The sequence below is a fragment of the Carettochelys insculpta genome, chromosome 2 (assembly GCF_033958435.1).
Source record: "Carettochelys insculpta isolate YL-2023 chromosome 2, ASM3395843v1, whole genome shotgun sequence".
Lineage (NCBI taxonomy): Eukaryota > Metazoa > Chordata > Testudines > Carettochelyidae > Carettochelys > Carettochelys insculpta.
The window spans coordinates 212,678,687-212,702,659 of record NC_134138.1 but is presented as its reverse complement, the minus strand read 5'-3'; the positions used below and the strand labels follow the sequence as shown (position 1 = coordinate 212,702,659).

The following is a 23,973-nucleotide window of genomic DNA, read 5'->3' as shown; positions in this document are numbered from 1 at the left end:
ATTTACAAAGTAAGACTAAAAGCAAAGTAGCAAAATCCAAAAAAGTATAAAAGGAAGATATCTACATAGAATACATATTTTGTGCTTATTTCATAGCCTTACCAATAAGACCATCTGGTGAGTGTTGATTGTTCTGGATATGAATTGTCCTTATGATCATGCTGTGAAGGTTTTTTTTTTTTAGAAAAATGCATAGCCCAGTCCTTATGAGTGCCATTTATTTTCTCTTCCACTAGATAGTATTGTGCTGCTTCCCTGAGCTATTTCCTCACCCGTAGGAAATTCTTTTTTTTTTTAATTCCCATCTGGGATTTTACATTTTGTAGCATTCACCAATAAAAGTAACAAGTAATAACATATACTTTTTCATGTTCTTTTCAAGTACCCAATAACCATAACACAGGAACAGTAGGTAAATCTCTATTGTACATTACATTCAGGAAATTTAAAACATCTGTTTATTTAGTATAGCTGTAGCTAAGGGCATTACCAGAGTATACACACAGTACAGCCTCTTGAAGATTTGCACCAAGTGTATAATCTTGAATTGTTAATGTGCAACACTCGGCCTTGTATGTTTAATCTCATTAATGTTTACAAGGTCAAACATTTTTAGCAATGAGGGAGTTAATGTAGTATTTTGCCAATACGATCCTGGAAGGAACACTTAGATGCTTTTTTGGTAGCATCTAGAATGTGCCAGGGACTTCAGAAATGGATGAGAAGACCCTACCCCAAAGCAAAATTGACAACAGAGGTAAATTATATATAATGACAGCACTTAGATCAACACATCATTTTGACTGTTAATTTTTCTTTGGTTTCATGGCCAGGTGCCTCAATCAACCTGCTATATTGCTGTGGTCTGCATGCCTTCCTTTCGCAGGCCCCACCATGTGAGTTAAATTCACTCTGTATGAGACAGAAAGGCCCTATTTATCTATAGTGTCACATACTTTGTGTCTAATTGCAGTGGGGCAAAGGCCCCAGTCCTGCAAGGGAAGGGTTAATGAAGGCTGGGGGAGCCAGCACAGCACCCCAGCCAATTAGGAAAGGGCTCCCAGGGGAGTCAATCAGAGAGCAGCTTCCTGGAGCAGCCCTGCATATAAGGAGCTGCTCAGCAGAGCAGACAGTTGGGTTCTGACCTAGGAAGGTGCAGGACTAGTTCCCAGCATGGGAGTAGCATCTTACACTGAGAAGTGCTGGGCAGGCTAAGGGGAGATAGGGAAAGGCTTCAGCCTGCCTCCTGCTGGCCTTGATACAAGGGCCAGTAAGGTGCAAGGGGTCACAGGGAAAGGTGGCCTAGGGAAAGAGAGGGAGAGACGAGGAGAGCAGGACAAGGCTGCTGCCAGAGGGTCCCTGAGTTTGGACTCAGAGTAGTAGGTGGGCCTGAGTTCTTTCCCTTGTACTGCACCTAGCCACACCTAAGAGTTGCCATTTTGAGCTGCAATCCAGGGAGCAATGTGGGTCCAGAAACAGGAGTGTAGAGAGACCAAGGAGCAAAGACAGACAACGCAGCAGCAAGGTGAGGGTGCCTTACGGAAGAACGTTAATTCCAAGGGTATCCAGCAGGAGGCACTGTGGCAGTGAGTCTTGCCCAGTCACACTGAAAGGAAGAAAGTATTTGCCTGAAAACTAAGACAAAAGGTCTGTGAGCAGGTATCTGGGCTCCAGGGAAACTCAGAAAGACAAACTTAATTCATCTTTCTGAGCGGGGAGTCATCTTTCTGGTGTGGTTGCTGCTAATGTCACTGTGGCAGCACTCACCACCATCCCTTCAGCACTGTCGGTGACCTCTGTACTACTGCTGGGGTTGAACCCTGCCAGCAGTGGAAACAGTGGAGGTGTACTGGCTAGTGCTGTTGGTACCAGTTCCCTCTTTGTTTTGGGTTATCAATTTATCACACCTTCAAGGTTGGTTCCCCCACCCATCCCTGCAAGCAATGGACTCTGCCTGGGATCTTTTGTCTCTTGTTTTACATTGCATGATGCACATCACGGTTTGCTCCTGGAGCACTGTGGAGACTAGGCTTGGTACTTTCCTCAGGATGGGGCCCCGAGCCTGGCACCTACTTGCCACTAAATGCTCTACCCATACTAGTTGCCTCCATGGAATCTGTGGGATGCTCTTTGGTCACAAAGGTCTTATTTTCATCTCACTGCAAGCAATGTTCACTCAGCAAGCATGTGGTGGGGACTGTTGCTCCAGAACAAGCCCATGCACCTGTGAACATCAGTTACCTCTCCAATTTGTAATGAGATGGGGCAAATAACTTATGGTGTTATGAGAGAAACTGACTGTGATAAAACCTCAGCTGTTTTGTGCACTTGATTCAGCCACCATTAACTAGAAATGAGACCACAATGGGGTCAGGAATAACAGCTCTGCATTAGGCACATGAAATAGCTGCAGTTTTACTGAAAGACAGAAGTAGAATTATGAGAACAGGTGGAAATGTAGATTGACTTTATGCTGATGTTATGACCAGGAGATGAAGGTTTTGTTTTTTTGCTGGTATTAGGAAAACTGTTAGTCTGCAAGTGGTTACTATGGATTATGCGCTTTGTTTTGAGCAACCTATCAAAAGATAAGTCACTGCGTGTAAGCTGACATCTTCTATGGGCTCAGAGGCTGACATCCCACTCCCCAATGGACAGGAGGAAGGCTGGACACCAAAAGCCTGCTGCTGACAGTTCAACTCTTATCTCAGACTTTAGCTAACTACATCTGGGTTGTTCTAGACTATTACTATTTTAGACGTATGCTATAGACTCACATGAACCTTTTGGAGGGTAAAAAGTAATGACATTCATACCAATCATTTACCAAATGGAGGTGGTGTGCCCCATCGACGTATTCCTGAAAGCATCTGGAGAGAAGTGAACAGAAGTTACCATTGTTTTGGGTTCAGACCAACTGGGCACACTGAACAGGATTTCCTTTTAGAATCCAATATTTAGGAATCTGACAAGTTACCTTAGAGTACTTTAGTCAGTCTATTTTTAAGTGAATGAGGCACCATCTCTGAAGAGCTCAACTATGTTCTAAAAGCAAGGACTGTACCACAGTCTCAGACTAATTCAATAGACAAACTCTTTATTTTGACCTGTAGCTGCTGCTTTTAGCTACATTTCCTAAGCAATATTCAGTTACTACAAATTGGTGTAACGTTGAGTGTAATGTTTAATGTAGCACAAGCAGTAAAACAAATAGCTTCTGGGAGAATACAGTGACATCTAGAAAGGTGAAATGTAACACCTGTGTCAACAGCTGCAATACTGTAATTAGCATCTCCATTAGGAAGCCAACTCAAAATTTATTTTTTTTCAAATATGAAACTCCAAAATCTACATAATTATTATAAAACGTATTTCCTTACAAAATTCTTTGATTAACATTGTGTGTGATATAACAAGGTTATTCCAGTGTCAATGTTTTCCCACAATTTTAAGATACAGGCAATGTTAAAATTTGCTCAGTAAAAAAGTGTAACCCACTGACTAGTTAATGTAGCTTGTTCTGTTCTTGGGTTTTTCTTTAAATTAGATTTAGGAAATTTTAGAATTCTCTTAATTATTTTTTCCAATCAAACTGATAGTGATGTTCAGATCCAGGTGCATGAACTGTAACTAATAAACGTATCCGCATTGATTGGATTACTTGTAGAGATCCAGCAATATAATACTGGGTACAGACTTGAAGGGCTTCAACTGAGTTATGACTTGATGTCTTCTGTTCCACTGATTAAGAATGCAGTTTAAAAAACTACCTCTTGGGCAAATTTCTAATTCAACTTTTGAATTAAGAACTAAAATTGTTAAACATTTAAGATATGTTTTAAGAGAAAACAAGTGCAACATACAAACTGCACCTTAAAGCCCAGAAGAAAATCCACAAGTATACATATTTAACCACAAGTAATTTTTCCATACAACTCCTTTAAAAAAAAAAAAAAAAAAAAAACTTTAACATAGTCTAGCATCAAGTGAAAGAGCATACATAAAACCCAAATAATGTAACTCTGAAACTTTTTAGCATATATCCTTAAAATGCTAAAAACAAAACAAATCTATGAACTGATAAATAAATGGTAACAACTTCAACCCGAAGTAACTTTTTCTATAATGGTACATAATTGCATAGCATATCTTGCTATACTGAACATTAATTTTCAATAACATCCCAAAACAATGGAATACAGGCACTTTAAATCTTCTGTGTCATTGGTTACACACTTTTAAGCACTGCCCTACTTCTTCTGAAATGATGTACCCTTTTCTCCTGGGAGGGAGAGAGAAAGAAAAAATAGCTTTAATTCAGTGAAAGGTAAGAACAAAGCTAGAGATTACAACAAAATGTAGTAACATAAAAGTTACATAAAGCAAAAATACATTTAAATTTTTGCTCTTTCAAAATGTTATGTTCAAAAATGCAAACTTTACATAAAACTTTACCTCACATAATAGAGAAATTGTCTATTCTACAAAAACAGAGTAGAAACTGAAAAACTACAGTTCCAGGATTCAGAAAGAAAGCCTTAAAAAAACCTAATCAAGAGTAATCAGAAGGTACTAGGAAACATTCACATGAAATACTGTGGTCACAAGCTGTAATTAGCTGAACATACATGTTTAACTTTAAAGCAGTGATACTGAAACCTCAGTAGCTCAGGAGCAAAATCTGATCAAAGTTAACCAAAAGAGCCACAATAAATTCATTGTTTCATTTATTATATATTCATGGTTAGACTGGAGAAATATTTAATTTGTATACAAAATACCGTCACAGCAAAATGGCTGACATTTATCAACTGAGAATGGTAAATAATATAGTAAACCCATCCTGATAGGTTAATCAACTTAGATGGGTTAATTAAATCAGTGTTTTAATATGTGCTGGAAAGAGCCACAGGAGACATGAATGAGCCACTTGTGCTCACAAGCTTCTGTCTGAGTATGATTGCTCCAAAGCACCAAAAAAAATTCGACACCACTATCAACCTGAAAAGGAATTTATTCTAAGAAAAAGCCACCACCCACCATTTCACAGCTGGAAGAGCTACAGCGGAAACTCTTACTGATTTTGAATGTTATAACACAGTTATGACAGGTTTGAAGAATGTAATTGATAGAACACAAGTCATCCTCTAGATGAGGGGGTAAACTGCTACTTGTTTGGTATCAAGAGACCCAGGTAAATCCATTTCTCATTGGAGGAAAATGTTATAGAAAAACCTAATATGAAAACACTACCCATTTGAATTGCATAGCAATATTTGTGCAGGTTTGTGGTACAGCACCATTAAATCTAAATCCCTCAAGTCAAGGACAAAGGTTGCTAAGGCCCTGGGAAAAGGTATTAAGATTCAAAACCTTCCAAACAACACTAGTATATAACTATAACAATAATTATATAAAAAAAATCTCCACAAGCAAGCAGTTGCAGTAAGATTCTGTACCTTGAAATAGTCCTCTTGTGATACAATAGTGTTTCTCAGACGATTCTCGGGATTAAACAGACAGGATACCACTGTCTGTATGCTTCGGTCCACAGACTTCTGAAATACATGTTTTCAGTAACATGCATCTACAACAATACTTGTTTTATTAACTAATTCATTGCTACCAGCATGCCTATAACTTAGATTATAAACTCTAAAGTATAAACATTCAGGATTACTGGCAAGTGTTAATATTTACCAAGCACTTATTGTGATTGCATCTGAATGCTAAAAATGCTAGTTTAGAGTCACACAGTACCACATGAATTTTGTTCTTTCCCTCTGAATTATACAAAGCTTTTTTTGTGAAAGGCCTCTGAAGGACAGATCTCACCTTACTTGTTTCATTGGGTAGACTAGCCTGCACCTCAAATGCCACTCACCAAAAAAGCATTCTATCTCCAGATTTTAAGCCAGCATTTTTTTTAGCAATTTGCAATAAGATAGCGATTGTCTATTAAACACCGAAGTAAATCAAACTCTCAGAAGTTTAGAATCTGTAACCAGAAGGAGACATGATGACTTTTTATAAGATGAAACTTCAACATGAAAGACAAGAGTGATACTGGTCCCAATGTCTTTTGTCTCTACAAATCTTGGAAGCAAAATAAAATTCAGTGTAACAATTTCATGTGATTCCCATTGTCCCTGTGTCTAAAGTTGCTTGCTGAATTAATGCTAATTTACACACTTGGCTATCATAGTACCAAAAAGCTCATGCTGTTTGAAGGAAGTATTTACCCTGTTCTTGCATATGGTAAGTGAGGTAGACTGTGACCTTGGACAAGTCTATCAAAATCTACAAAGGTCAGAAATTGAACCCAGTTTTCCAGGATTCCCGGACCACGCCCTTTCATACTATATCATTCTTCAACCCCTTCTATACAAGTTCCTAGAAATGGGTTATATGGGCTGGGTCTACACTAGCACCCCCCTTTCAAAAGGGGAGACACTAATGAGACACTTCAGGATATGCTAATGAGGTACTGCAATGAATATGCTAATGGCGGCCGTGGCACTTTGGAAGTGCCACTTTCAATCACGTGCGGCTCGTTTACACCCCGCAGACTTCGCAAGCCCCTTATTCCTATTTGGTTATTCGAGTAAGGGGATTTCGAAGTCTTTGGGGTCCTTTCAAAAAGGACCCCATGCACACAAGCCGTGTGCGATCAAAAGCGGCACTTCGAAGTGCTGTGGCTGCCATTATGCTAATGAGGTGCTGCATACGAATTGCAGTGGCTCATTAGCTTATCCTGAAGTGTCTCATTAGCTTCCCCCTTTTGAAAGGGGGGTGCTAATGTAGACCCATTCACAGTGACATTTAAGAATATATACCTTGAATACTTGCCTTTTGTGGACTGTTTCCAGATGACTGTGCAGGCTCCGGAACAGAACATTCTGCTTGGATAACTTCTGGCTCTACTTCACTGCAGTGGTAGTTTACTGAAGTATAAGCCTGCATAATTTAATTGTTGCAGTTAAGGAATGAAAGTACAGATACTCCCCATTTCAGGGTAGCTGGTTGTGGGTCTCCTACCATTTAAGTTGTTGGAGCAGTTCGGAACTGACTGGCTTTAGACCGAATTCTCAGGTTATAACTAAGCATGACAACAAAATCTGTACGTATCTAAGGCTGCTGCTACGCTACCATTGTCCTGTTTGAGATGCCATGGTAATGAGACAATTCGAAGCAGGCTAATGAGGGTCTGATATGCATATTCAGAACTGATTAGCATAGTGGCGGCCAAATGAATAAACTTCGATTTCAGATTGACAGTGATGATGGGGTCAGCTTTGAAATAAGCATGCTGCTTTGACATTCCCTTACTCCCACAGAACTATATCAGAAGCTTGGCTGACGATTCATACGGTCAAAACTTGTGGCCACAGCCACTCAGAGTACTCCCTTCACATAAATCTGTGACAAATGTACTTCCTGAAAAGGTCTGTTCTCCTTACTGGTTCGCTCCATGTTCAGATTACTTCAATTAACGGCTTTATTCTTCCTGTTCCAAACTTTAAAATACTTGTATTACATTGCCATATTGAAACACTACATTTTGAGGATGTATGATGCTTACTACATACTAACAACAGGAATCTCTCTCATTCAAAAAGCTGTGTTTCTGCTAGTTAGAAGTTCTGCTGATCCATTCAACCCAATGTAAGCAATATAATTGTAAAAGATAGCTCATACTGTAACAGCTTTTTTTTTTTTTATGTATATTATTTGTCTGCCAGCCAGTACCTGGGATGAAATTAGAAGTTGCTTTCTGGAGGTTGTTAAATAGCAATTCACGTTTAGAGAAATTATTGTAAACTGGCTGCATATACAAGAGTTTGGCCAATTTCAAACTGCCCAGAGTGATACAGTAAACCCTCAATTTAATGGACTAATGTGGGCAGAGTGGTGTCTGCTATTCCCATAAGTCCATTAAATGTGAGGGTTTACAGACCGCCCACCCCTGCCAGGGTCCCCCAGTCCTCCCCACCCAAAAAAAAAACAAAAACCCTGCCACTCACCAAAGCTGCCACTGCTGGAGGAAACACTGTGTCCCCACTGCATATGTCTGGAGGGGCCACTCTGCAGCCTGGAGCAGCTGCCACCGGAACTGCCATGTGCTCCTCTCACCAGTGGCAGGGCGTGTACTCAAGTGCTAGTCTGCCCACGTACATGCCCCACCTCTGGGGAGAGCAGCACGTGGTAGCTCCGATGGTGACTCATCCAGGCTGAGGCAGTGGTAAGTCTCTTAACTTTGTTTGTGTGTTTTTTTTTTTTGGGGGGGGGGATGATTTTACAGACCACAATAGACTTTGGAGACCGGGGTGGGGGGGAATGTCTGGCTCCATTTCTGGTGAGCTCCATGACAAGGAAGATGCATTATACTAGATCTACACACTCTCCCTATAAAGAATGTATTAAGCCTGAGGATTTCTCCCTATACATTAGAAGTAAGAGTATGATACCAAGAAAGCCTGGTATACATGATCTACTCTTACCCACTCAAAAACAAGACCATACAAATTTATTTTTAACTATGACTTCAGCTGAGTAACTGAGGTTGGGTGCAAACACCTGCAATAGTTTCTTAAAAGGAAGTATATCCCTGTCAGTCAATGTCAGAGTGGGAAAGTAATGATTATTTTCAGTCTCCTACTCATCCTATGAGAGACAGAGAAATGGCTTTGAAGAGATACCATTCTCAGAAAGAAAACCCCACAAGTGTGGCAACTCTGAGATGGTCTGCCTACACTAGAAATTGCATACCTGAAGCTGGCCAGTGCCAGCTGACTTTGGCTCACCAACTTGAGGCTAAGGGGCTGTTTAATTGTGGTGTAGACATTCAGGCTCAGTCCCAAGTCCAGTCACCCCCAGGTGCCAGCCCAAGCCCCAAAACCTACAACTGCAATTAAATTGCCCGTTAACCCAACCCTCACAAGCCCAAATCAACTGGTACAGGTCAGCTGTGAGTATCTAATTCCACTTTACACATCCTAGCTATATACTTACACAGCACAATTTCAAATCACGGGCAAATGATTCATTACACTAAAATAACTGTCCCTAAATAGAAGTCATGTCACCCCTCCAATGGAAAAAATACATCTGGATTAAATGTGAACATCGATTGGAATTTTAGATTTTATACAAATAGAATAAACTTCTCGTAAGCCTCTAAAGGGAAAATAAGAGTAAGAATTACATGCTTTGTCATTTGTGCAAAGTCATGGATAGTTGCCTTTCTTTTAGAGTTGGAGTAAATGGTTTCCGATCACTGTTGGCAGTACTGAATTTGGCAGAGACACTATAGTCTATCTTGCTTCTGTAGTTCTGAGGTAACCAGATTCTGCAATTTGTACACACTTTGGCTTCATATATACTGGCCCCCACTTCTGGAAGGGGCAAGTAATGAGTGAAGCAGAAGATGCAAATGAGGTGCAGATTAAAATATCTCAAGCCTCATTTGTATATTCCTGCAAGATCTTGCAAACATTTGTGGAAGAAGGGTCCTCCCAAACGGGGGTTGCCTTCAGAAGGACCCACCTTCCCTTCTGAAGAAGCCCCATCTACATGGCAGCTTTTCCTTCCAGAAGGGGATCTTCTGGAAGTGAGATCTTGTGGGAATATGCAAATGAGATATGTGATATTTTAATCTGCACCTCATTGCATCTTCCACTGAGCTCATTACCAGACCTCTTCTGGAAAGGGGGGACAGGGACAATGTAGACATGGCCTTTCAGAAATACTAGAAGTAAGTCTTTGCTTTATTATATCCCATTAGCCTTTAAAAAAACAAAAAAAAACCCACTGGAATAGTTAATAAGCAGTAAGGCCCTTGTTAAACAGGTCTTGAAGAAAAAAAGGAAGGTATCCTTTTATTCCCTTTACTTTTCCACCAAAAGGAAGAGTTCCAATTATTTTAGGGTCATAGAAATCTGACAGGGGCTTTATTGGGAGAACACAGATAAAAAAGGAATGAAACTTCTTTTCATTCTCTCAAGAAACTCTTTGTTAAGACAGCTCCACAGAACTATGAAATCCATTTAATGCAGTGCTATCTACTCTTTACAGAGCAATTTTGTACCAATAAAAGTTTGATTTTGATTATGAGTGTTAAGACAGCGAAGCAACAGGACTAGAAAGAAAGTTGGTTTCATGTGCTAAGTTCAGTCACCTTACCGGAGGAAAGACATAATTCCTTTGCTCCCCAGGAGGCCACTGTGGTGGGACCTTAAAGAATTTTAAAAAAAAATAGTTTGTATTTATTTTGTCCCATGAAAAGAACAATTACTTACTTCCAGAACTTCAGTTCTCATATGTGAGTGATCACACTTGTGAAGCTCACGCACATTATTTTGAACCTTTTGACCTTCAGCACTACATCCTCATGCACACCACAGCTGAAGATACATAGGGCAGTGTAGCCCTTTCTGAATTAGTGAAGGAAATGGGGAGGCAGTAACCCAGACAGGGGCTCCAGAAGCACAAGTACAGAAAGTAGGTCATGAGAGCTACACAAATCAGACATCCCAAACCATAGTGACTATAAGTTAGGGTTCAAATTTGTCATGGTGGTTGCAGAAGTAATGGATTCCAGAGACCTCTGTGACATCAGTCTGCAGCACATGGGAGCTGCGGGGTTCCCCCACTGCCTGTGGTGTTTGGAAACTGTAAACTGTAACAAGCTGCCATGGATGCTTTAGGAGCTCCCAGACACAGGCAGTGCAGGGACCCCACACCTCCAAGCCCCACTCCCAAAGAAGGTGTGGGGATTCTGCAGCTCCCCATTATGTCATGAATATGTTATATTTTATTAGAAGTTAGGCTAGGTCTTGGACATTGCACAACATTATTTATGGAAATATGCTATTGTATAGAAGTGACAGATGTACTTCATTCAAAACACTTTGTGTAACACTTAAAAAGTAATAATCTGCTGAAGGTGTATATTTTATATGTTTCCATACTCCTGTAGTTGAAGTTAAAAATTTGAAGTATAAATCTGTTTACTAATTTAGATATGCTAAGTGAGGGCCATTAGTAGTGCTCAAGGGAGTTTAATGGCCTGGTATTGGGACAATGATCTGTGAATATAGTCTTGCTTTTCCTGTAAGCTCAGACTATGTCTTGGCAGGACCAAACAGGAGACCATATCACCTGATGCTGGAACAGATTCTGGATGACTCACATTTCCATGGGAAGTGTGACAAAATTTTAAACTGAACACAAAAGACTCCTGCCTTGAGCAAAATCTACATATAGGCAGGGGAACAAGACAATAGACTGCTGTCAGATACCATCTAAGGTATCTGCTACAACCAGCTGGAACGGAAAATTAAGAAGGATCAGGACCAACTAGGGAGGCTTCCTAGATTTGTGAGAAAAGATGACAAATACTGTTATGCAAACAAATTTCACGTAACAACTTTCTTAGAGAACTGAGCTTAGCTGGCGTGTTTTGTTTAGTAGTCTACTTTGATCTGTCTGCTATCACTTCAGTCCTGGAAACAGTGCTGAAAGTAAACTGGCAGATGTGAAGAAGTAGGTCTGTCCCACGAAAGCTCATCACCTCATAAATTATTTTGTTAGTCTCTAAAGTGCTACACGACTGCTTTTTTCTTTTGTGAAGATACAAACTAACATGGCTACCTCTATGACTACTGTTTAACAGGGCAATTAAAATGGCAGTTAATTGTGATTAATTTTTTAAATTACACTCAATTTGAATCAGTCACAAGTTAACAGTGATTAATCAGCAGTCCTAAAATATAGTGGCTATGTCTACACTAGAAGCATCTATCGACAGAAGTTACTGTTGACAGGGTAATTAGTGACAGAACCTCTGTTGACAACTTGCTCTGTCGACAGGGAACTGCCAGGCTGCACTGCCCTCTGGTGCTAGAAAGTGGAATGGCAGCTCTGCAAAGAGGGCTGCCAGGCAACCGGAAGCCCTCCCTGTCAACAGAAGTGTCTACGCAACACTTTTGTTGACAGTAATCTGTCCAGAGATTGTTATGCCTCAAATTTTTGAGGGGTAATACTGTCGAGGAATTCCGTCGACACAGTCTTGACAGATGCTCCCTGAGTTAGGTCAAAAGAAGGCCCCCTTCTGTCGACAAAACTCTCTAGTGTAGACCCAGCCTGAAATTTATGAAGTCATCCTGGAGAGAGATATTTGGGGGAAAAAACAACATTGTACCAACAAATGAGTTGCAACATCTAGACAACAGAATGCTTAGATATTTTGACCACAGTTAATTTTTTAACTAAATTAAGCCATTTAAAAATATGTACCTGGTAGTTGTAGGTGGGCTGGTATCCTACAGGAACTTGCTGTTGTATTAGTACAGCTTGTGACCCATATGGATATGCCTTTAAAAAGAGTTTTGCATTTCATAGGTTAAAAAGATTAGGAAAAAAAAAAATGTACTTCTACACTACTGCCAGGGAATAATTTCTAGCTCTGGTAAACTCACCAGTATCAACTGATTGAGCTAGCACACTAAAAATAGTAATAGCCACAGCTACATAGGCAGTGCATGAGCTGCCTGCCCAAATACATCTCCAGGGAGTCAAGTGGGACTGTACTCAAGCTAGTCTAGGTAAATGCAATTTTAGCAGAGTAGCTGGATTATAGACAGCATGGATATGCATATGTGAGCCAGTAGTTTTGCAGTGTGGACACATCTTAAGTGTCCAAGACGTATTTTCAAAATACACTTCAGCACTTGCGAGCTTCGGGACTTGTCTACACAGCTACCTAGAGTAGCAAGTCATTGTGTGACTCTACAGTGCACTGGCCTACTGTACAGTAAACTGTGTCCACAGAGGATGGTAACATAATCCACCAAACTGCACTCTGGGACTTTCCTTTCATTGGAGCCTTTTCCATACAGGATAACAAAGCCCAGCAAGGTAGTGCACTGCAGAACCAAACCCTTGGCTTGCCTCACAGTAAGTCAGGGACTTTTAAGATGCTTTCTAAAATGGAACCTTTTTTTTTTTTTGGAATTACCTATAGATAGTGAGTTCAGAGAAAGATGGCATGTAAATCTGGCTCAATTAGCCTTCTGTGCACTAAACATTTGTATAGACAAGGTTCTAGCCATGAACTGCATTTGTACAGTCACAGAAATAGTTTTTTCTTACAGTAACTTGTTTTATTCTAACCAGGTTCTGAGTTTTTGCAAAGTAAACAACTGACTTCCAATAGAAATCTGAAGCAGATTGCTCTCGCAAAGGATATGCAAGGTTTCAAGAAGCTGAGTTAAAATAATGAAACACTTGGGGGAGGAGAGGTACGTATTTGATTCAGTTTCTTAAAATCCTACTCCTATTTCTTTTAACTAAAGGTTTGTCTAGGGTCATTAAATGAGAATGCCTAACTTGAAAATGGAGGTAAAATTTTACAGTTTATTTTTGATGCTAAAATGGTTACATGAAACCCTTCAGGTATCTATTTAAAAAACTATTTCAGCACATGAAATTAGAATTGCTCCCATCCCCCAAATTTTTCTTCTTTCCAATTTTAGAGCCAACCCAGAGCACATTTTACCAAGTGTTTTATTTTTAGTAAGTTATTTTCTTAAATCACCATCAATCACATGCATTTTTATTAAAAAAAAAGGTAACTGAAATGAAATACTTTTATAATTAACATTGTATTTAATTGGATTTAGGAGGCAATGGAGGTTGAAGGTAAGAAGAAAAGACTTTTAGAAGATCCACCAATTTGGTGTTGGGAGGGAACGAAGCATGACAACAACTTAGGAGACTACTGCATAGATATGGATGAGCGCGCATTCCATTTACACTCATTAAACATACATAGATAACACTTATAGGCTGTGTCTACACTGAGCCCTAGTGCCGACAGTTTGATGCAAATAAGCAGTTTTGAAAATGCAAAATGGTCACATATTTATGTGGCTAAATTTCCATTTTGCAGCATTACCAAGCTGAACATTTCAGCTTTGCCAGAAGCTGGGAACAGGTAACAGGAAATGATTTTATGACCATCTGTTCAGTTCATTCCCTCTGAAGCACTTGGCATTGGCCACAATCAGAAGACAGGATATTAGGCTATATGGATCTTTAGTCTGACTCGGTATGACCATTTTTAATGCTTTAAAGTCATTTGAAATCAATAAATCTTCCTAATATAAAGTAAGCTTCTACAGTACGGAGATACGTTGTGGTACAGTGGGTTAGTGACTGGCTGCAGATATCAGAATTCTGGAAAGTAGAAGACAATCTGAAAGAGATACTCAAGTAGTGCTTCTACATTGACAGTTCGGCTTGCTTTAAAAGGCACATCTGTCTACATTTGGTTTATTATGCTATTGTTACAAACGTATTTTCATTTTTTTCTAGAAAAAGAGTAGTTAGATTGTCTATTTTTAAATTTACTCTGTGCTTTTAACAGCACTTTGTCTATAATCTCTCTCCTTCTGAATTTTTCCAAAGGGGAGTAGGTGTAGAGAAAATAGGAAACAGATTGTTAAGAATATCACAATGATTGGCAAGAGGACTCCAGGACAGGTGTAGCACATAAAGCTATATTTAATTCAGGGCTTGTGTCTGCTGGAACACCATGGAACGGTGTTCTGGCACATGTCTTCCCTGAGTGGGGTGGGGCATCATGCTGAGTGCTGCACTGGGTGGCTCATTCGTGGCTGGGCCACACCAGGCCGTGACCTCTCTGGGCAGGGCGCCGTGCAACACAGGGAGCTGGCTCTGGGTGGCTTGCGCATGGCTGCACTGCGCAGGGAGCTGCAGTGGACAGGAGAGCAGAGGAGCTGCCAGGCGCTCCTGTGTGAGGTAAATGGGGAGCAGTTTGGGCGGGGGGGAGGGTTAAGCCTTGGGGCAGAAGGCTGGTTTGAAGCTGCAGAGCTGGGGGTTAAGCCTAGGGTCAGGCTTCACTTTTTTAGGGGTATTATGGTCAAAATTTAAAATTCATATTGTACTTACTTCAGAGGTCAAACAAGTATGGATCACAAGTGTTACACTTTAGTGCTCTTAAGACCACAATAATGATCCAAGATCAGACCATTAAAAAAAAAATCATCTTACCTGAACATACTGAGTTACTGGGCTCATCATAGCTGGTGGAGGCATGTATGTTTCTGTGTTTTGATTACTCCACACACTATGAAACTGTGGCATGGGAGGATTAAAACCTAGATGTCTGGGTTGCACATGGTAAGCACCTAGGTTAAAAAACAAAGAAGAGATGACCCAAAACATTATTCAGTAGTTTAAGCCCCAAATTAAGGTTTGTAGGAGTTCAGATATGTATGGGTTTTTTTTAAATTAAACTGAAAAGTAGTTGCAGAACTATCAGTTTTGAGTTCAGCAGTGTTTGCAATTTACATGTCAGAGCATTAGAATAGGAAAAAAATCATAGCTGGTTTTTTTTTCTAAATCTGAGTTAAAAAAGTCTCAGCATTGACTGGTAAAAATGATTTAGACTTTAGTTATAACACTTTTCAGAACAATACAAGATTGCAAGTATTGCACATAAACAAATGATTAACTATCTTATACTTAAATCAGCATCCTTTCTTGAGAAGAAACAAATTACAGTCCCAGTCTAGAGGTACTTACATAAATTCTGTTGTTTTCTGATTGCTGGTCCCAGTTTCAGTTTTTTACCATGAAAGTTTATTTGCGACTGGGGGAAAAAAAAATAATAAAAAAAAAAATCAGTATGTTCAGTATCAGCACACTAGCGGTAAAAAAAAAAAACTCACTATGCTTTCAGATTTAATGACTGGTCCTTAATTATTTTAAGTCAACAGAAAGGTATAAGCTACATTTATTGCAGCATGTAAGAGTACAACCACTACATGTCCAGTTACCATGTTTATAAACAACAGTGTGGGCAGTGAAACACAGCTTAGGAGAGGAGAGAGCCCTACCTAAACACCTGAGGTATACAACTTACTCTGCTTTCTACATGCTCAAGCACACTGCTACTTTTAGTGGTGTAGTAAACCACTGCTAGAGTCTTTCCTCACAGCAGTGAGCTGTAGAAATGATGAAGCGTACAACAGACCTCTCAGCTGAGAGGGCAGTTTTTACATAACTTGTCAGTCTGTATCTTGCCTGAAATTATTCAAGTGTGCTATGAGTGGCAACTAGCTGCAGAAGGAATGGACTTTGAACTGACACCTCTAATCAATAAAACAAAGTGTACCAGAGGTTGCATCTCCCTCAGGGCCTAACTGCTTCCGGACAAGGGAATTTGCCAGATGAAGGGAGGTCCCCTGCCTCTGTCCACCCAGTCTGCTGCTGCGGGCTTGACTTTTTCCCTCCTCCTCTCATCTCCAGCCCTGTGGCCCCCTTACCTCCTGCCTAGACCTCAACCCCTTATGGATTGACATTGGCCAGCCATGCTTGGGCTGCTGGAGTGACGGCTGGCTCCAGCCCCAGATAAGCTGCCTGACATGGCCCCACAGGCACAGCTGCCTGCTCCAGACCTGGCCTCATGAGCACAGCCTTGTGGGCATGGCCACAGCCTTGTGGGCACTGGCCCCATGGTTGCTGGACATGGCCCAGCTCCAGCCCCAACTGGAGCCCCATGGGCTCTGCTGGTGCAGTCCCAGCCCTGTGGAAGCCAGCTCCAGCCCTGTCCAGGTCACTGGCTCCAGACCCAGTGGCTTGCTCTGACCCCAGCTGGGCTGCAGGTGGTGGACATGGACATGACCCTGTGGGTTCTCTCTAGTGTGGCCCCAGTCCTGCAGAGGCTGACTCCAACTGGGGACAAGTCCTGTTGGGTTCCCCTGCCCCAGGGTGGCTGGGCTCTCTTATTACTGGGCTCTGGCTGGCCCTCCCCCAGTAGCCTTCCAACAGGGTGGGATCTTTGGTCCAGTAACACTTGTGGTCATGCTGGACCCATGCATGTTGCCAGACCAGAGAATGCTGGTTTAGAGAGGTTCATCCTGTAGTCTTATTTATGGCTAAATATTCTGAGTAAAGAGATTCTACTGCAGAAGGGGGGAATTTAATTAGTAGTTTTCAACAATCTTTGCCTATTGTTATTCACTTAATCTATTTTGAATTCTTATCTAACCATTAGACAGCTCCATTACCCTTTTACTGTCCCCACTAATCAACAGTCCCACTGAATTCTTTGTTACAGAACACAAATATGAATGAGCATTCTCCAAATAGCTAAGTAACTTACTTCCACTATTTTCTGAACATCTACATTGTCCAAAAAGGATACAAATCCATATCTATAAAGGAAAAAGAATTCAGTGTGAATACTGCACAACCTACAAGCCTGTTTTGAATAAAGCCCAGCAGCATAAATTGAGTTAATGTGTCCCAAATTATAGTCCAATCCAAGTCAGTACCCTTTGATGGATTCTGTGAACCAAAAATGGTTGTGAAGGTGCATTTATTAGAAGGTGCCAACTACTCTCCAGCTTAGTGATTTTATCCTCTTTGAGGCTGAATGTGATCTTGTGCAATTCATTTCACCATTGTCTCAATTTCTCCAATTTGGGAAACTGGGATTGTATGTGATCATTTCACAGAGTTGATGCGAGACTTAGGCCATGTCTGCACTCCCTGGAAGATGGACCCACTCAGGGTCAAGCTTCCTGGGTTAAATTATGCTTGCTTAGTAGGGATGTGTGAAGTCAACCTATCAGGGATCAGCAGTCAACCCCCGTACTCTTCACTATTGTGAGAAGTAAAGGAGATCGACAGGAGAAACTCTCCCATTGATCTTCCTTAGTGATTTCAGAAAAGTTGCTTCTAGCTATGCAATTTCCATAGCTAGAACTGGATTTCTGCTACCAACCTAACTCACTAGTGTAGACCAAGCCTCAGAGCAACCGGAGTCTATTATACAGTAATCCCATCAGATATGCGAGGGTTGCGTTCCATACAGCCCTTGCATGCCTTGAATTTTGCACCAGTTGGGGAGGGCTGGGGCCCCAGGAGGAGGGCAGGGGGGTTAAGCCTCGGGTGGGTTAGGGCTGCAGCAGAGGTGGAAGGGCGCAGATGAGCCAGGGTGTGCAGCGGGTTGGACCCGCTCAGTAGGTGGTTGGGGTGGGGGTTCGGCCTGGCCAGGGGGTTGGAGTCGGGTTGTGGTGATGGTGGGTACAGGGGTTAGAGCTGGAGTCCCGCGTACAGGTTGAAGCTGGAGTCCCACCTACCAGGAGTTGTGAGCTGGGGCTGCAGGGGGTTGGGGGGCGTTGAACCAGGTGAACTGGGGCAGGGATGGGTTGAGCTGGACGGGAAGTTAGAGGCCCTGTGCACACCACTGGTGGCTGACAGCCGGAGCCCCAAATGTAGGGGGGGATGTGAGCTAGGACCACTGGCGGGAGGGGTTGAATGGGGGGTGCACTGGGGCAGGGTGGTTTGGGGGCAGGGCTTGGAGCCATGCATAGCGTGCTGGGGCCTGGGAGACAGAGCTCTGCATGCGAGTTGAAGCTGGAGCCCCGTGTGCATGTGGGGGGTGGTAAGCTAGGGCCACAGTGGGTGGGAGGGGTTGAACAGGGGTGCACCAGGGCAGGGTGGCTTGGCACCATGAGAGCCCTGAACAGACTGCATGGCGGTGGGGGCGGGGGTTCGGGCTGGGACTGTGGAGGTTGAAGGGGAGCCCCAGGCATGCGGTTGGAGACCCTGGCTGGGGAAGAGAAGCTGGGGTGCACTGGGGGGGGTTGAGCTGGTGGGAGGGCTTAATGGGTGGGTGAACCGGCATGGCTATCAAGCAGTGCCACTCTGGGAAGCAGGGGGGAAGGGGTTTTAGCCCACCTGGCCGCCCACAAGCGCGGGCAGCTAGGTGAGCTAGAAGCCTTCTTCCTACCTTCCCAGAGCGGTGCCTGGAGATGCTCTGGGAAGGCAGAGGGAAGGGGCTCTCAGCCTGCAGCTAGGCAGACTGAGAGCCCAGAAGCTTCATGTTCTGCATGAAGCTGCCTAAAGTGAGGGCTTACTGTATGAATTGGGGGTCAACCGCATAAAAGCAAGGTCATGTATTCTGGATTTACGTACTCTGAGACCTTTCTGTATTAAGAATAGACAAAACAGTAGTTTTGATACAAAATTATTCATCTGTCTAGCACAGGGGTAGGTAACCTGCTGCTCTGGAATTGTATGTGGCTCTTTGAGGAGCTGCTTGCCGCTCTGGGAGCTCCCACTGCGGACTCCACTTGTGGCTCCCCGTGCTGCCCCCTGCTTAAATGATGGATATAAACTAAATTGGTTTAACGGCTGGCGTTCAACCAAATCAATCTAGTTCCATTATTTTAGGGGGGCAGCGCAGGGAGCTGCCCATGCTACACATGGGAGAAGCAAGCAAGGGGAGGAGTGGCCAAGTCTGCCACAGCTGGAGCTGCTCAGAGACACTAAGGTGGAGGAGGTGAGGGATGGGGTGGGGGGGAAGGCCTCCTGTGATCACAGCTTCCCTCCCCACAGGGCCAGTGCCTCCTCCCAGGCAGTGCAGCAACCCCAGATTTTCTCACTCTGCAGCAGCTGCCAAAGCCTGGAGCTGCATCCAGAGGTGCAAGCTCAACTCCCCCAGGACCCAGCCCCGGGACTCAGTGAGTCCAGCTGGTGCCGCTGGGCAGGGAGCGGCTGGGAAAGTCGCAGGCACTTTCTGGCCTGAGAAGTTTTAGGGGGAACCAGAGCAGTGGAGGGGGAAGGGAGGGTAGGGAAGGGACTCAAACCACAGGTGTGGGGGACACAGTAGAAAGTGGGCAAGATCCAGATCCAGTGGTCAGGTTGGGCAGAGCAGCTAGGGATAGGGTGCAGTTTGGCACTGATAGGGGTTAAGCCTGGGGATAGGGGGCAGATTTGTGGGCTGAAAGCCTGGAGATGAGGGTAACAACTTTCCAACTGGTACAAATCAACGTGTGAGCGCATACTGTTCTTAACATAGGGGTTACAAAAAGTAGGATTTGATGTTATTTTTTTAAGGATGATGTCATATTCACTTGCATTGTGGTTCCTGAAGTATTAAGTTTACAAATGAATTTGAAAAAAAATGGCTCTTCTGTTTTGGTTGCAAACCCCTGGTCTAGCACATGACCAATAACCACAACTTCCACTTACTTAAGGTACATCACAACTTCCAAGGGAAAGGTTGGGCTAAGGGGTATAAAGAGAGCTGACAGACGATTTATTTCCAGCTCCATAAGCACATGTCTAAGAAACAGAGCCATGACTGCTTTGGGTTATGAGTAACAAAAGGACTAACAAGATAAGAATTTCATCCCATCCCTTTCAAGCGGTTTTCATTTCTCAAAACAAATTTGAAGCATTGCTTCCACCAACTATATGCCAATATGCCCCTCTGAAAAGCAAGAGATACTAATTCAGCTAAAGCATACCGTATTGTTCTTTACAAGATCAAGCATACTTAAATTGAGTCTATAGTCTAGCCCACTGGTTAGCTATAATTCACCATTTCCAGAAGTGGTGATACAGACAGGGCTCGAACATTTTAGAGTTGCGATAGTCCAACTCTCCATGGGTGTGTCTACAGTACCCAGCTACTTCGAAGTAGCTGGCACAAGGTCGAAACTGTACGTGTCGCGTCTACACGCACCGTGCGTTATTTCGATGTTGAAATCGACATTAGGCGGCAAGACGTCAAAACTGCTATTCCTATCTGAAGATGGGAATAGTGCCCTCCTTCGATGTTCAACATGCAAGTAGGGCGTGTGTAGATGATCGGCGTCTTGCTACATTGAAATAGTGGGGTCCTCCATGGCAGCCATCCGCTGATGGGTTGAGAGACGTTCTGTCCAGCCCCTGCAGGGCTCTATGGTCACCGCGTGCAGCGGCTCTTAGCCCAAGGCTTCTGGCTGCTGCTGCAGCTGGGGGTCCATGCTGCGTGCATGGGGTCTGCAACCAGTTGCCGGCTCTGTGGATCTCGTGCTGTGCAGGCCAAGTGTGTCTGGGAGGGGCCCTTTAAGAGAGCGGCTTGGGGCTTTGCTGGCCCCTTATTTCGACGGGCACAGCTTGTGTATGTGGATGCTCTCCATTTCCTTCCAGGGCAGCTCCTTTTGACATTCTCCATCGCTACTTCAACACTGAACATCGATGGCACCAGCCCTGGAGGACGTGTAGACAATATGCGTTGAAGCAGTCTATTTTGATGTTCTTACGTCAAAATTAGCTACTTCGACGTAGTGTGCTAGTGTAGACATAGCCCATATGGAAATGGTTCCTCTGGTGGCTTATGATACTAACTTTACAAGGTTAGAAAGTGACCTAAGACAAATCATTTATTTTCTACTTACCCTTTGGAAACACCAGTTCTATCAGTGATTATCTTCACTTCTTTCACTGTACCATATCGTGCAAAGAAGCTTCTAATTTCTGTTTCATCCATCTAAGGAAGAAAATTTGTTTAGCTTAAAAAGATATACATACATACACACACACACACACACACACCACTACCCACCAAATAAAGAAACTCTTTGCTCAAGATACTCCTTTTGCAAATTTGTATTCAACTGTTTTAAAGTGGGTTTACAGAAGTTAGAGTCCTTTCAAACCCATCCATCCCTGTTGCAGTTTAGTGCTGCCCACCTAGTTATGGGATAAACTGGAACTGAATTCAGACCTCATACCGCAGTGCAAATACCCTAAAACTGGGAGATGCCATGGGATACAGTGAATTCCTGTAAGAAATAAAAACCTGTTTTCTGCCTCCCTCATGCTCCGCTCCCCAAAAGGACAAGAGTCCAATCACTACATAACAGTTAGAATATATAAATACCCTTATATCAATTCCACCAACAAAGACTGTGTTCGGCATGATTTTTCCTTCTGGTAAAACATATCCTTGGCTGGTAGTTGATGACAACTGGGTATTATCTTCCCTGGAGATGCTTGCACACTGGGATTCTGGATTTGCTGCAGACTGTAAGTTTGATTTAAAAAAAAAAATACAACATTAAAATAGATGTATACACTAAATTTTAAGACACTAACACTTCAAAATGTTCCCAAAATATGTTTTCCATTTAAAAAATTATTTTACTTGCAACAGAAATGCCTCTCTAACACATCTCCCTCAGCCCCTCGGTCGAAAACAATGAGTTCTAAGCATAATGCTTGTGTTGGCTGGCAGAGTGAGCCGAATTAGTGAATGTAAGCAGTGCTGCAGCAGTGTGACTCTGGACATAAAATTGGACATTATAAAACACAGTAAAAAAGGTGAATGCTCTGTTGAAGTTGCTTGCCATCTTCAACAGTCTCCAACAACCATGCATACTATTAGCAAGAATGCCGAGGACATTGTTACTAAAGCAATGCATGCTTCAGAGCATTCCACTGTAAAGCTTACATGGCAAATAAGTGTGAAAATGGAAAAAACGGAATGGATGCTGGCTATATGGCTAGATCTACATAAAAACAAAACCCTGATCAATCTAGCCCTCATTCAGTTTGCATAAGGACATAAAAATTGATGAAGAAGAGACTGTTAGAGGACACCTTCACTGTAAGCCAAGGAAGGTTTCACCAATTCCAAAACGATACAAATATAAAAATCTGTGAGTGCAGAGAAAGGCAGCTAGTGCTGATATGGAGGCAGCTGAAGCTATTCCTGAAACGCTGAAGAAAGTGATTGATGAAGGCAGGTATGACCCTTGCCAAGTTTTTAATGCAGACGAAGACTGGTAATACACCGGAAATGGATGCCATCTACAACTTATATTTTTATAAACGAAAAGAGTGTTTCTTGGTTCAAGGCCTCTAATGATCACCTAACTCTATGGGTAGGGGGCAATACTAGAGGTGACGAGAAGCTCACGCCCCTGCCTATCTATCAAAATGATAAGCTACAAACTATGAAAAACTATGTGAAATCTCTGCGTCTTGTCATACTGGGCGGAGAGGAACGAACACACACACACACACCCACCCACCCACCCACCCACCCCCCCAGGTGTGAGACATTGGGCCCCACTTTTCATCCCTGCAATTTCACTTATGTTCATACTAAAAAAAAAAGCTTTTAGCATGTGTAAGAACATAAGTATGTAGCACACAAGAACTTTATTAATCAGTATACAAATGCAAATAGACATACATAAGAACAGTAACATATGTCAACATTTTTAATGAAATGGATAAACCTGAGACCCAGCAACTGATTGTACTATGTCCTCCATTACAAAATTTCATGCTGCCCCCAGCCTGGATAACAGGACAAACTTTGTATGAATGCTTTGTGGACTGCTCAGTCTCTGAAATGAAAAAGTACTGCCAAGAACAAAATTTGACATTTAGGATTTTTATGATTCTGGATACTGTTCGCACCCACGACCTGGATTATCAAGCCATCATTCCAAACATCAAAGTTCTTGTTATGCCACTTGGGACAACATTATTCATGCAGCCAATGGACCAGGGGGTTATTGCCACATTCCAGGCACATTATTTGCAGACCACATTTTGAACACTGATCTGGGAAACTGATGAGGGAAAACTCACAGTTCCAAGCATTTTGTAAAAAAATTCAACATTATGGACACTGAGATGATCATTGGTGCTAGCTGGGAAGAAATCTAAGTTTGCATGATGAGCAGTGTCTGGAGAAAAGACTTATCCTGAGGCTGTAAAAGAGTCTGTAAAATTTAAAGAAACCCTCATTCATTCTGAAATACAAGTTGAACTTCTCTAATCCAGAACACTCTAATTCAGCAAACTCTGTAATCGGCACGATTTTACTTAGCTGAATGACCACTTACCATGGGTGTGGCCAAGTTTCCCATGGTCCTACAAAGTTTGTTTACAGCCACCAGACCTGGCTCTGAGTGTTCTGTGCTGTTATTTAGTTGTAATTTACCCCTAAATGTCTTCTGAGAACCCAGTAAGCAGTGGAAATGTCGGTAATGCTGCTAGAATATACTGACCTCCTTTTGTCCAGAAAAATTCTCTCGTCTGGCACCAGTCAGGTTCTGAGGGTACCAGATGAGAGAGGTTCAGCCTGTAGCG

The 23,973-nt window shown here is 42.5% G+C and overlaps 1 protein-coding gene across 1 annotated transcript; it reads right to left on the bottom strand.

Moving 5' to 3' along the window:
- Positions 1-4,228: 4,228 nt before the first annotated feature.
- On the bottom strand, positions 4,229-21,886 carry DAZL (deleted in azoospermia like). The gene is made up of 10 exons (XM_074986136.1): positions 21,749-21,886; positions 21,264-21,355; positions 17,192-17,243; positions 15,610-15,676; positions 15,076-15,212; positions 12,298-12,375; positions 10,183-10,233; positions 6,850-6,957; positions 5,460-5,558; positions 4,229-4,282 (listed from the first exon to the last, which is right to left on the bottom strand). The coding sequence occupies exons 1-10, from the start codon at positions 21,785-21,787 to the stop codon at positions 4,229-4,231; spliced, it is 777 nt and encodes a 258-aa protein (XP_074842237.1). The 5' UTR covers positions 21,788-21,886.
- Positions 21,887-23,973: the final 2,087 nt, after the last annotated feature.